Source organism: Molothrus ater, chromosome 2 (assembly GCF_012460135.2).
Source record: "Molothrus ater isolate BHLD 08-10-18 breed brown headed cowbird chromosome 2, BPBGC_Mater_1.1, whole genome shotgun sequence".
Lineage (NCBI taxonomy): Eukaryota > Metazoa > Chordata > Aves > Passeriformes > Icteridae > Molothrus > Molothrus ater.
This window is the reverse complement of record NC_050479.2, coordinates 109,766,515-109,778,954: the sequence shown is the minus strand read 5'-3', so window position 1 is coordinate 109,778,954 and position 12,440 is coordinate 109,766,515. Positions and strand designations below refer to the sequence as shown.

The window sequence follows — 12,440 nt, the reverse complement described above, 5'->3', positions numbered from 1 at the left end:
AACTCCAAAGTCATTCAAACTGAAAATAAAAGGAAGTATATCACCAGGCTGAATAAAACTACACCATTTGTTCAATGCAAAAGTTCTTTTCCATAAAGTAAAAAGTGTAACACTGAGAAATTATTAGCTGTTGAAGTAGCATTCTCAATGAAATCTGAAAAAATAACTTCTTCTAACATTTAAGACAGCTAAATTCATGAAAAGTAGTAGCCTGGTGTTCTCAGTCCATACTTAAGAATTCAGCTAAGCAACAAAGATGAAAGAACAGCACCACCTAGTTCTCTATTTAAAAGTTTTCAAATATCATCATCCATTGATTTATTTTTGTAATCTAAATTCACATATGCATGTGTATTCTGCAATAAAATCTGTCACACTGCCACAGGAAACAATACTAACAAGTTTGTCAGGAGTTATTAAAGCATCTGATGTAGATGCTTTACAAGGGTATACTGTGGAAAAAAAAAAATCAAAACCAACTTGCACATGCAAGAATGGCAGAGAATTGCAATAATACAAATCTTGTTCTGAAGCACCAGAAACACTGGATGGATTGCTCATCTTTTCTTAACTCTACTCTTGGGACTATTCCCTAATTTAGGCAAAACACTGCATTTGTATTGATTCCTCTGTACAATAGCCTGACACTTAATAGTGTTCCACATGTTCCAGATACAAAAAATATATTCATGATACAGACAGCCCCAGAGCCTCAGCAATGTGTTTAAAAAACTTGTTGCCAGTTGCTTCACAGTTACTTCTCTATTCTGCAAGCAACAGAAGCCTTTCAGAAATGGGGTGGACATTTCAGGTGTTAGCTGAACTGAATTTTTCATGTGAAAAATTCCCCTTTTAGAGAAGGAGTGGTGTGTATTGAGACAATCCAGAAGTTTACCAGGAGGCAAGAGCAGCACCTAAGAAACTGCCTACTCTTTCTATTCAAACATCTTACCCAAGTTGAAGTAGCCTGGCTGCCAAGGTTTAAATTTGATAAGCAGGTTGCTACACATGCAGAGCAGTAATTCCATTTCTCTAGACATGCTAGATTTCCTAAGTTCTCACTCAGATCAAGAGGACATTATAGCAGTGGAACTGTATTTCTGAAGCTATCTTCTGTTTTGACATTGATATTCATAAGTCAACTCCAATTTCTCATACTAACATATATTTCACTGAATCTTTTCTGTAAGCCTCTTAATTCAAACAGAGCACAAGTGACATTGATGCTTTGAGCATTCTGGGTCCTACTGCATTCTACAGTGAAATGGCTTGTCTTGTAACATTAGAGAGAAAATGGGAGTTAACTGCACCTACCAAGTGCTTTAGCTGCATTTGAATGAGATGCTCAAATCAAGCAATTGATTTCTCTTAACTCAGAATGAGGAAAATTAAATGCTGAAATGCTCTCATGCAGTACATTTGTACCAATCTGCAGAAATTCATCTCAATTCCTGGTTTTCCTGTGGTGACTTCTGAAGTACTTTCAGTTCTCATATTTACCCTGTCCTACTTATGCCTGCAGGAAATCTTCCATGTTTTGCTGACATAAAAAAAATAAATCAGGTGAATGGACAAAAGAGACTGGAGCTTTATGACCATCCCTATAAAAAGCATTTGAAACCAGTGTCCCTGGCAGGAGGCAGGCTCCAGTGCCAGGGACTGACTCCAACTGGCTCTCCTCCTCACCTCTGTCAGTACACATTTGAGGAAGGCAGAGAAGTAGTGGGCAGAAAACACCAATAATTAAAAATAAAACCAAACCAAACTCCCAAAAAAAAGGACAAAAAAAGGGAAAAAAAAAAGGGAAAAATAATTCTAATCCTGCTGTCACATCCATCTCAGGTAGCTTCTCCTCAAAGTAGGAAGAAGGTTGTCTTCTCACAGCTTCTGCAGAATGCACTTCCCCTAAAATCTTGACTTGTTTCATTCCATTTCTCCATTTCCTGCAGAGGGGAAGAGGTGGAAAGTCACAGCAGGAGACAGGTGAAGAGTCCCATGCATCCTTCAAACCTGCAGTCATACAGGGGATTGTTCCAGCCTGATCTTCACAGATGTCTTGGTCCTTCACAGCAAAGGCTTCTGTGTTAACTCCAGAAAGGGATGTTTAATTCATGGAGAAAATGAGCTGTCCACATGCCCTGTCCTCCATCCATCCATCATCCATCCATCCATCATCCATCCATCCATCCATCCATCCATCCATCCATCCACGTATCATCCATGAAGAACACGCAGGCTCTGTCCTGGCACAGCTCACTCCTTGCAGAATTGACACATCAATGTAAACAGATTAGAGAGGATCCAAGTTTGAGGCCTTTATCCTCACAATCTTAAGAAAGCAAATCCCTCATGCATACTGAGCAGGGCGACTGCTGTTTCCTCACCATAAGCCTTGAAGCAGCAAGCAGAAGGAAAAAAAAGGTTTGGGATTTTTTTGTTTTGTTTTTTTGGTTCTTTTATTGGCAGTTATCCCACACAGACAAGGCCTAGAGGGAGATTAATCTGCATTTATCTGTGACCAGCCAGTCACATATTTTGACATTTATTTCTGAAGGTATTTACTTTCTATAAAGAGTTTAACCAATTAAAAGGAAAAAAAAAGCCTATGATATTAATTCTGTGATATTAATTATGTTTAGATATTAATTCTAAACAAAAACTTTTCATTTGTTTACTTGAAATGATAAAGACTACTAGATTCTGTTTTCCTGTTGGGGTTTCTGGTATATTTCAGTTTGCAACAGGAATAGTCTAATGAACTTTAAGTGCATCTGCACTTCCAAATCCTGTGGTACAGCTATCACAGTAAATGAAGAATATCCTTCACAGCACATGTTCAACTGCCTTCTTTATCCAGATTTCCTGTTATTCCATTTTGCATCATATCAGGAAGAAATTGTTCTTTTGTAGAACAGAAGTATCACTTCTAACAGACAAACGCAGATCTGTACAAAATCTGGCATATCTTTTTTTCTCAAAATCCAAAGACAGCTTGGGAAATTCAACAATCCCATTGTTTTCAAGAACTCTTCTCCTCTCCCTGTCCCCAGATATTGCTTCCACAAAATATATAAGTCTAGTCACTTAAACCAATGTTATATTCCAAACTATTTGAAATTACATTAATCTTATGTGCTAAGCATGTGAAAGTCCCATAAATAAATCTACAAGCCAGTGAGGTTTTTTATCTATCATAAATAAAAACAAATGGCCCATATAATTCTATTGATTATATGCTTTCCCAGTGGCTCTCAAATTCACCATTCATAATGCAGCAAAGCAGTAATGATTTATAATTTGCAAAACAAAGATGGCTTAGGAAGCTGAAAATATTTTAATTTTATTCTGGTCCAATTCTAAAACTCAGGCTTATCTTATGGGGGAAGTACTGAAATTATGTGAGCTTTGGACTATTATTTAAGGAGTTAATGATATTTATTCACTCTAAGAACAAATTTTGCATTTTACACACCAAAAAGAAGCATTAACCAGAAGTTGGTAAACTAAAACCCTTACATTTACTGAGGAGAGAGATGTCACATACTTGACAAAAAATCCATATAATAAGAAGAATGGTAAATAGTTCTGCAGAAGATTGGCAAATAGTCATTTTAACCCATACTTAAATTACTTATATGCTGCCTGTGTTCAGAACCAGACTATCTTGACTGTGTTTATATAAGCAGCAGTCAAGATTTGGCCTAAGACATGTTAGGCTGAGGACTCCAGCCTTCAGAGAAAACACAGTCTTTAAAGCTAATTCACTGCTAATTTGGTTTTATACCAAAAGATGAGAGACACTCTTTGAATATACAACGTCCTGTCAATTATTTCACTTGATATTTCAGTTCTGAAAAGCTTCTCAGTGTTCGGTGTTGCCACTTTTGCTACAATTGGTTTTAAATTAAAATTGAAGGGATTCCCTTTTGACTGCACACATGGAATTTGTCATTAACCACAATCATCACTGAACAAGATGGCACTCCTGTCTTGCTCCATATCAGCCCAAATCTCACCTATTTTCCATAGTGTTACAGGGCTACATGATACAAGCCTGAAGACATCAGTAACAATATTAGAAACCTGCAATGGAAAAGTTAAAAAACTGTGAAGTTAAGAGAAAACTGCAATGCCAAGAAGATGCTTCACATGTCATCTAAGAAGTGGCATGTTAGTTTAAGGTTTCCTCCAAAGACAAGAAGTTCTTTCATTCTCACTACTATTACCTTAGTTGCTAACAAAAGAATTCATATAAATGGAATATTTCAACATATTATACCATTTGATGACTTGTCACAGATTTGGGATACTTTGTTAATCCTTGATTAGTAATCAGTTTAGCGAGTAATATTTCTAGTCACTGCATTTATTCTCCAATTTGCAAATGGCTGCAGCTCAATGTTTTTGTGTATTTGAAGACATAAAAAATCTCATTCAGTTGAAAGAAACTCAAGAGTGAAAATAAGTGTTTTCATTTATCAAATTCAGTCTTTCTTTCTCTGTATAAACTGAGCAAATCAATGGAGAATTCTTCACTGTTCTCCAGTGTACCACAATAAAGCACCAACTGGCATGTCAAGATTTAACTTCACATATAAAAACATACTAACACCCAGGGAAGAAAAAAAAAATCTTTAAAAAGGATAAATATGAAATGAACTTGATGCTAGAACATACTTTTTACAATCTTTTAATTAAAATAAATTTGATTGCTTCTGCTTCAACTAGTACAGCTTTTCCCCTGGTTAGGGACTAACCAGAACAGCCTTCCTGCCTTACAGCATAGCAGGAATAAAAGCAGGTCAAGTTACACTGTTAATCCAGCAGATGTAGGTCAGTTTGGGATAAATATCTGAACAGACAGAAAATACCACAGTGCCCGTGCCTACTACAACTGCTGCTGTGAAGTAATTTGGTCTTACTCTCTTCAGAGCTGTCAGTCAGTGGCAGTTCTTGAATCTCCAGTGCTGAACTTGGGAAAAAAACCAGAAGTTTTAGGATTCCAATGGGTGTGTGCAGCTGCACTGCCTATTCAGCTTCTGCCAGAAGCAGCAGCAATAATGCAGTGCATCATACTTTGATGATAAAGGTGTAACTGTATCTTCATAAGTGGTCACAGATATTTTTTGCATGTAGCAGCAGACTCTGGTTCCTTCACCTAACGTTTAGTAATTGAATTACCATGATTAGAAGCATTGTTTGATTAATACTGTGGCATATAAGAGGTTTAAAATATCACCAGGATATTTTTACCTCTAACATAAAAAACAATCTCTCCTGCACTATCCTTCCCAACAAACTGTTTACACAAAGATGATGATAGAGGGAATATCAAAGCTATTTAAACAACCATACTGGATATGTGATGACATACACTGCTTTACAAAAAACCTAAACCTTGCCAAATCCATTCAAAAAAACAAAGGAAAAACTGTAGAGTAGTTCAGGAATGTATCTCCACATGAACAAAATTTATACAGCAAAATGTTCAGCTCTGAAAGAACTTTAGGGGTTTGAATTAAGAAACATACACTATAATTATTTTTCTGAAACTGAAGAGCAGCTGCCTATGGACAGCTAATAATCTCTATCAGCTGTTTAAGGAAAAAAAGGATAAATCTAAATTGAGTATTAAAAAAACAGAAAAAAAAAGATGAATGCATGAATTTATAGTAATGTAAATCTATATTAAAATTGATTTGCTGCTACTTTGAATGCAAAAGTTATAAAAGCACTCACACTCCCCAAGAGCCATTTGATTAAACTAGAAACCAGTAAACACAACTCACTGCTGGGAGGAAATTGTCTTTCCCTCAAAAATCCTCAACTTGTCAAGACAGCAAAAGCATTCCTAAATAAGACTTTCAAAGGTCCCAAGGTCTCTCTTTTGCAAATAAAAGGACAGCAAAGGATGCAAGTATGATTTTTTTTTTCTCACATTTATAGATTAAAGAGAAAGTAGATGGGAAAATAGGTAGACATGCCACCTACATTGTTCACTAACCCCTCTGTAGCTGTTCTGAGTTCCACATGCTCCAAAGTCCTACGCACCAAACTCCAGCATTAAAGGAGAGCACCAGAAGAACAGCTACAGAGCCCCCAGTGTTTTTGGCCCTGAAATAAATGTTCTCTCCTTCTTTCAACCCCCTTAGAATGCTATAATGATAGTGGCTTATGCATTGATATTTAAAGCACCCATCCTGAGCTTAGTATGCATTAACATAAGAGCAACTGCAAACATTTGGGCTTCGTCTTTAATTTTCATTTATAAAATGAAGGGAAAAGACCCTGAAATAGGTTCAGAGGGGAAAAAAAGGGAAAAAAACCAACCCTACAACATTAAGGATCTTTACAAAGACACACATTCATTTTTGAAAATACTCAGTTCTTTCCAAAATGTTTTCATTATATAGAAGGGCAAATTCCTGAGAGAAATCATGATTTTACAATTTATTCCTTGCCACTGAAATGTGATATTTGCCTTTCTTCCTTTCAAACACACCGCAAAAACTCCTTGGGAAGATGGGATATGCTCATTAAGATCATACTTAATATCAATGCAATCCCAGAGGATACACACACTAAACTGTGTCTAATAGTTTTACCATTCTGCATTTGTTTTAGGATGTGTATTTTAAAAAGCATGTCAGTGGCAATCTCTTTACAGAAGACCCTGCATTGTTTTGAGAGGCCCTAACTTTTGGGAGTTTCTGCCTGCTGTTCCACTCAAAACAAAATTAAAGTAATCCTTCTTTCTCTTGGAGAAGGCATTAAGAGGACAACAACAACATCTCCTATTTGTACATTTTTAAGTGTTAGATGGAGAGGGAGTCACTATTCTAGTTCAGTCAACCACATTCTGGTTGGTTATACTGCTATTCTTTTTGGCAAGCACCTGAAGTCCACATCCATACCATACATAACTGCTGTTACCAGTTACTTAATCAACATGTCTAATGCACAGGAGAGAATAAGGAAAAAAAAAAAAGAAAACCAAACCAAAACCACCTCAAAATCCAAGCTCCAATTTATATAGCAATATTAAAAGAATAACTCTCATATTAAAAGAATAATTCTTTGGTGGAAAGAATAAGGGTCATCTCATTCAGCACATTTTGTCAATAGTAGGATCAGGCCAGAGTGATGAGAAAGCTAATTATGAGAACTGAGGCTTCTGTAACAATAAACTATAACTTAGGGACATTTGCAGTACATTATCATGAATTTGCAACTGACAGGTAAATTTAAAAGCCGGCAGATTCACTGTTCTACATTTCTGAAACAAGATTTTTTAAAAAGAAGAAAAAAAACTAACAGGCAAGTAGAAGAGAAAAATGTATTTGCTTCAACAGAGGTGCTTCTGTTGATGAGCACTTCCATGGAGTTATTTCTTTGGTGACAAACTTCAAAACTGTTTATTTCTAATTTCATGGTAGAAACTTGATAAATACTTGGAGTGCAAAAGTGATAAATATTTGAGTGAGTAATCCCTATTCATGTACTCTACAGGGAAGTTGTGGGTCATTATCAATGAGAATATGGATTGTTTAGTTACTTCATGTTTTAAACCTGAACTGCTATAAAATGACTAACAATAAAAAGCCACGAAGAAATCAAGCAAAATAATTCATAAAATATGAGCCAACCTGAGAACTAAGCAGCTAATAAGCCTACCTAGCCCTGGTTAGATTGATGGAAGTCATATAAAGACAGACACAACCAAGTCGAGTAAAAAATGTTGTTTCAACTTGTGTCTAAAATATTCCACATAGAGACTGTACTAGAACTACTACTGTATTTTATTATGCAATTTTTTACGCCCTCACAGTACCAACAGAATTAAAACTCCATGCATTTGACTTGCTGTACACTGTATTAGCATATGAACGCCTAGCTGTCAAGACAACCCCTGTGCAGGCAGCCTTGGGTTGCCAAGGTTTTGCTAACAGAAATCCAACTGAAAATTGAAAACAAAGTCTAAACACACAAGATATTGAGTGATGTGTAACAACTTCATCTTAAATCAGCTTAGGCCATCTCGTAAGCAGTCATATCCATGTTTGTCCAGGTTTGTTTGCAGGTTTTTTTTATTCTGCTTGTAACAGATCCGGGCTAATGAAAAGAGTCTCACCCGCAAGCAATTACCTGTCTTGGCTGATTTGTTGCATCAGTGGCCACAGTTTCTGACAAATTAACGAGTCCCTATATTATTTTCATTAGTAGACAGGTTGCAAGCCTTTGAAGTGTCTGAAGCAACTGCACTGAGAAGATTTGCCCAGTGTTGGCAAAATCTTGGACGTGGATCGTTTACTCCCACACATGGCACTGCCCAGAGCCGAGCACATTAAGGCATTAGATGCCATTTGCATTATCACACAGCAGGGGGCTACAGCAGCTACAATTCCAGGATAATCCTAACCTGTATCTGTATCCTATGAATCCAGCAGAACTATTTTTATTGTAGCAGTTTCTCACGTGGCCACTCTTGACAATGACGAGCTTACTCGTCAGGTTACATAAAAACAGCTCAGATGAAGCACTTGAGTTATTCTAAAAACATGCCTCCCATACAACTGTTAAATTTTGTTTCAGACTACGTTCTCAAAGTCAAAAGACAATCAGAACAGAAAGAAAAAAAAAAAAAACAAAAAAAGTAAGGCTGTCTGTAAAAATAAATAACAGGTTAACCTCCTGGGACATCATTTAAGTACTCCAGGCTCATTACAGCGCTCTAGTTAAGAACAGCAGCAGCCAGAGATCCCCACTCTTTTCACGGCAAACACTGGAGAGGGCAGAGCAGACAAATACCATCCCCGAACTCAGCTGACAAACCTCTCCCCAGCTCCACATGTTCTTACTCCCTCTCCCACCTCTGTGGCTCCCCTTTCACAGCAAGCAGCTGACACTGGGCTCTTTTACTTCTTGTTTGCCTCCTCTCTGAAGGGACTGCTTGCTGCTAATGCTATTCCATGCACAAGCTGAGAAGCATTATTCTATGTCCTCTTCCCTCAGCTGATGCTTCATCAATACTCAGGACAGATTCCTTGAGCAAGTCTCCCAACAGATCTTGCCAGAAAGGAAAACTTCCATACAGGACACGTGTCAGCTTGACTCTTTGTCACCTTGTTTTTAATTAGCTTCAGTTTCACCACCAGAAACCATCGGTAATTACCGTTCAGAAGTGCTTCGGATCCTCAGGACAAAGATGTTATTCCCATCAGAGCCGACAGAAAAACCTGCATGTCCCATGGCCCACAAACAAAAAATTGGAGGAATCTAATAAATCCATTGAGCCTCTTCACAATACAGTTTGGGCAGGTAAATCAAGCCAAAGGGGAAACTACTTTTAAATACAGCTATTAAGCTATCAACAAGAAATGTGTCTAATGGTAACTGTGTCTGCTACTTCTGTCAAAATAAATGGCAGAAACTACCAAAACAACGTTTACAAAGTTGCACTTTAAGGTGGACTGAAGGAATTTGATATTCTGTAGGATACAGCTGCCACTGAGGACAGTCCTACGGAATATATTTATTCATCTCCTCCATTCTCCTTTACCTCAGGAAACAAGGGTTGGAGAAATTACTTCCTCTCACTTCTGCCTGAGTGTTACAGGTTCTTTATATCCCCCTGAAAGAACACTCTGGTGAAGTGTGGTACACAGAGAGCCTAAGTATTTCTGACTGAAGTTTTAATCAGGAGCTGAAAAAATAATTGTGTGAGAAACTGAAGGGAGGGGAGATGTTTTACACACGCAGAGGGCAAGCTGGGTAATGTGTTAGGCATCACTTTTCCCCATCTGCAAGGACAGGCCCAATCTGGTTTTTTCCACACAGTCACAGACAGATTTTTGCACTACACCCCATTTCTTTGCAACACGTTTTTTACCTGATGCAGTTCACAGAGTTACATTCTGCCTGGCACACTCTCTAAACTGCAGTGAAAGACATCACTTTTTAATCACTGGTTTACTCTTAAAGCTGTGCCGCGCTGAATGCGGCTGATTGCATCTTAGGAAAGATCAAATCCTCCTCCTCCAGCAGCAACCCTGATTTTATTGGTGACAGAAAGTCAGTCCAGAGGCTTCCCACCCCCAGCTCCGTTGCAGGGCAATGAATTGACAATTCACAGGGAAATGTAAAAGGCAGAGAGGAGCCCCCAGGTGCAGCGCGCCGCACATGCCCCCATAAATAATCCTGTATAGCACCAACACAGCGGCTCCTTGTGCGGTGACGTACCGGGCAACCCATAAACATCGGGAAAGAATACAAATAATCCGCCCGACGGCCCCGTCCTCCGCGGCTGCCCAGCGCACTCCCTTCCCCTCCCATTCCTTCTCGCCTCCTCGGCCGGGAACTTCCCCGCGAGGTGGAGCGGGGGCACTCGGGGGGGGTCGGGACGATGGGGATGGCAGCGGGGGAGGCTCCCGCGATTCGGGAACCCGGGCGGCTGCCGGTGCCCGCGCTCCGGGCTGCCAGCCGCGGCTCCCTCCGGAGAGATCGCCCGACACATGACGCAGCCATGTGAAACGCCAAATATATTAAACTTGACGTGGAATGGCATGACGGAGGCGAGCGGGGGGAGAAATAAAAAAGAATAGAAGGGAAAAAAAAAAAAACCTATAAGGCCACTTAGTTTAATGGACTCTTCGCTTCTCCTTGCCACACCGAAACACCGAGGGAAGGGCTGGGAGATGCCCCGCATCCTCCCGGAGGAGCGGGGTCCGCCGGCGAGTTGCAGCGGGGTGGCTCCCCGGCCCCCTCCGCACCCGCCGGGCCGCGGGGCCGCTCCCCGCCCGCCATCCCGGCAGCGAGGGGGCAAACTCCCGGCGGCAGCGCAGCTCAGCGGGCTCGGCGGCCGGCCTGGCTCCCGCTGGAGCGGGAGAGGGATGGGGGAGGCTCCCCCGCAGGCAGCCGCGGCGGGCGGTCACCTCGCAGCGCGTCGCGGGGCTTCCCTGCGCGGCGGCCGCTCCATCGCACTTGGCCGGATAACGGGGACGAGGGGGAGCGGCGGCGGGCAGCAGGGAGAGGGGAATACATCCAGTCTGCAAACTAGCTGCAGGAGGAGCCGCCTGGAGCAGGATGGCGAAGGGATCCGGGCTCATCCGATTACCCTACGCGCACATTCGATGCCTCGCACACAGACACGCACTCCCGGCGGCGGCGGCGGCGCAGCGAGGCGCGGGCACCCCCCCATCCCGCCGCCCCCCGCCGGGGGAGCACGGCTGGAGCCCGCACGTTTCCCCGGGATGCCGTGGCAGCCCACACGCCGCTGCCGCGGCCGCACTCGCACTTTCGGGGGCACGTTCGCGGCGTGCGAGCGAGGAGGTGACGGCCAGGCGGGGGGCGGCTGCAGGGGTCGGGGTAGGTGGAGGAAGAAGCGCGGAGGGCGAAGGAGGGCGGGAAGAGGCTGCTGAGGGAAGGGCAGGAAGGGTTAACAGCCGTGCGGCGCTTCGGCGCTGGATAGCGCTACCCGAGCGGGAGGCTGGGGGCGCACGGCGAGGGGGGGGAAGCCGGGAGAGGGGCGAGGGAAGGAGCGGGTCAGGAGTGGGGCGGGGGGGAAAATCTGGGATGCCCCGGGCCGCAGCGGTGCCCCCCCGGCGTCCCTCCCTCCCCGCGCGTGGGGCAGGGGTGGGGAGGAGGCGGTACCTTGTACGAGGATCCCGCAGAGGCTGTAGAAGCGCAGGAGCGCGCCGGGCTTCAGCCGCATCCTGGGGGCTCCCCTCGGGCTGGGTGGGCGCCAGGCACGCAGATCCGCAGCCTCCCGCCGCTCCGCTCTCCGGGCGCTTCCTTCCCCCCGCAGGAGCCGCCGCCGCCGCCGCCTCCGCCGCAGTGTCTCCCTCGCTGTATCCAGTGGGGTGAGGAGGAGGAGGAGGAGGAGGAGGACCAGGGTCGCGGGGGTGGATTGGGGAGGGAGGAGGAGAGGAGGAGTAAAGAGCGGCTCTCTCCGCTGGCTCCGGCGCTGCTGGGCAGGTTCAGGTTCCCACCGCGGAGCGGTGCCAGGTGCCCCCGCTGGCTCCCCTTGCCCCTGCCGGCGTGTCCGTCCGTCCGTCCGTCCGTCCGTCCGTCCGTCCGCCTCTCCGCTGGCCTGTGGCAGGCTGTCCCGTGCCGTGCCGCCGCGGGGCGGCGGAGGCGGGGGGAATGCGCAGGGGCTCGGGCTCCGCTCCCGCTCCGCTCCAGCCGCTTCCCGGCGCGAGACACAAGGGCAACCTCCGCTCGCCCCGCCCCTTTCTGCGCCTGGCCCCGCCCCCGGGCCCGCCCTCCCGCCACACCCCGGCCCTCCCTGCGCCGCGGCCACGCCCCCGCGGTCCCTTTGGCTCCGCCCCCGCCTGTCAGGCCCCGCCCCTCACCCCCGGCCCGGCCCCTCGGGCGGGCACGTGACTGGAGCGCGGCGCTGCCCAATGGCCGCAGCCCGGCGCTGGCCGGGCAGCCAATGAGAA

The 12,440-nt window shown here is 44.1% G+C and overlaps 1 protein-coding gene across 3 annotated transcripts in view; it reads right to left on the bottom strand.

Annotated features, from left to right (window-relative positions):
- CADM2 (cell adhesion molecule 2) overlaps nt 1-12,199 on the bottom strand; it is a 586,546-nt gene extending 574,347 nt beyond the window's left edge. For 2 of the 3 annotated variants that reach the window (XM_036384807.2, XM_036384819.2), the window contains exon 1: nt 11,650-12,199. In XM_036384807.2, the coding sequence (XP_036240700.1) occupies nt 11,650-11,710 (61 nt within the window). In that variant the 5' untranslated portion in view covers nt 11,711-12,199. The remainder of the gene's footprint in view (nt 1-11,649) is intronic. The other variant, XM_036384813.2, reaches the window with a different exon arrangement.
- Between the last annotated feature and the right edge of the window lie 241 nt (nt 12,200-12,440).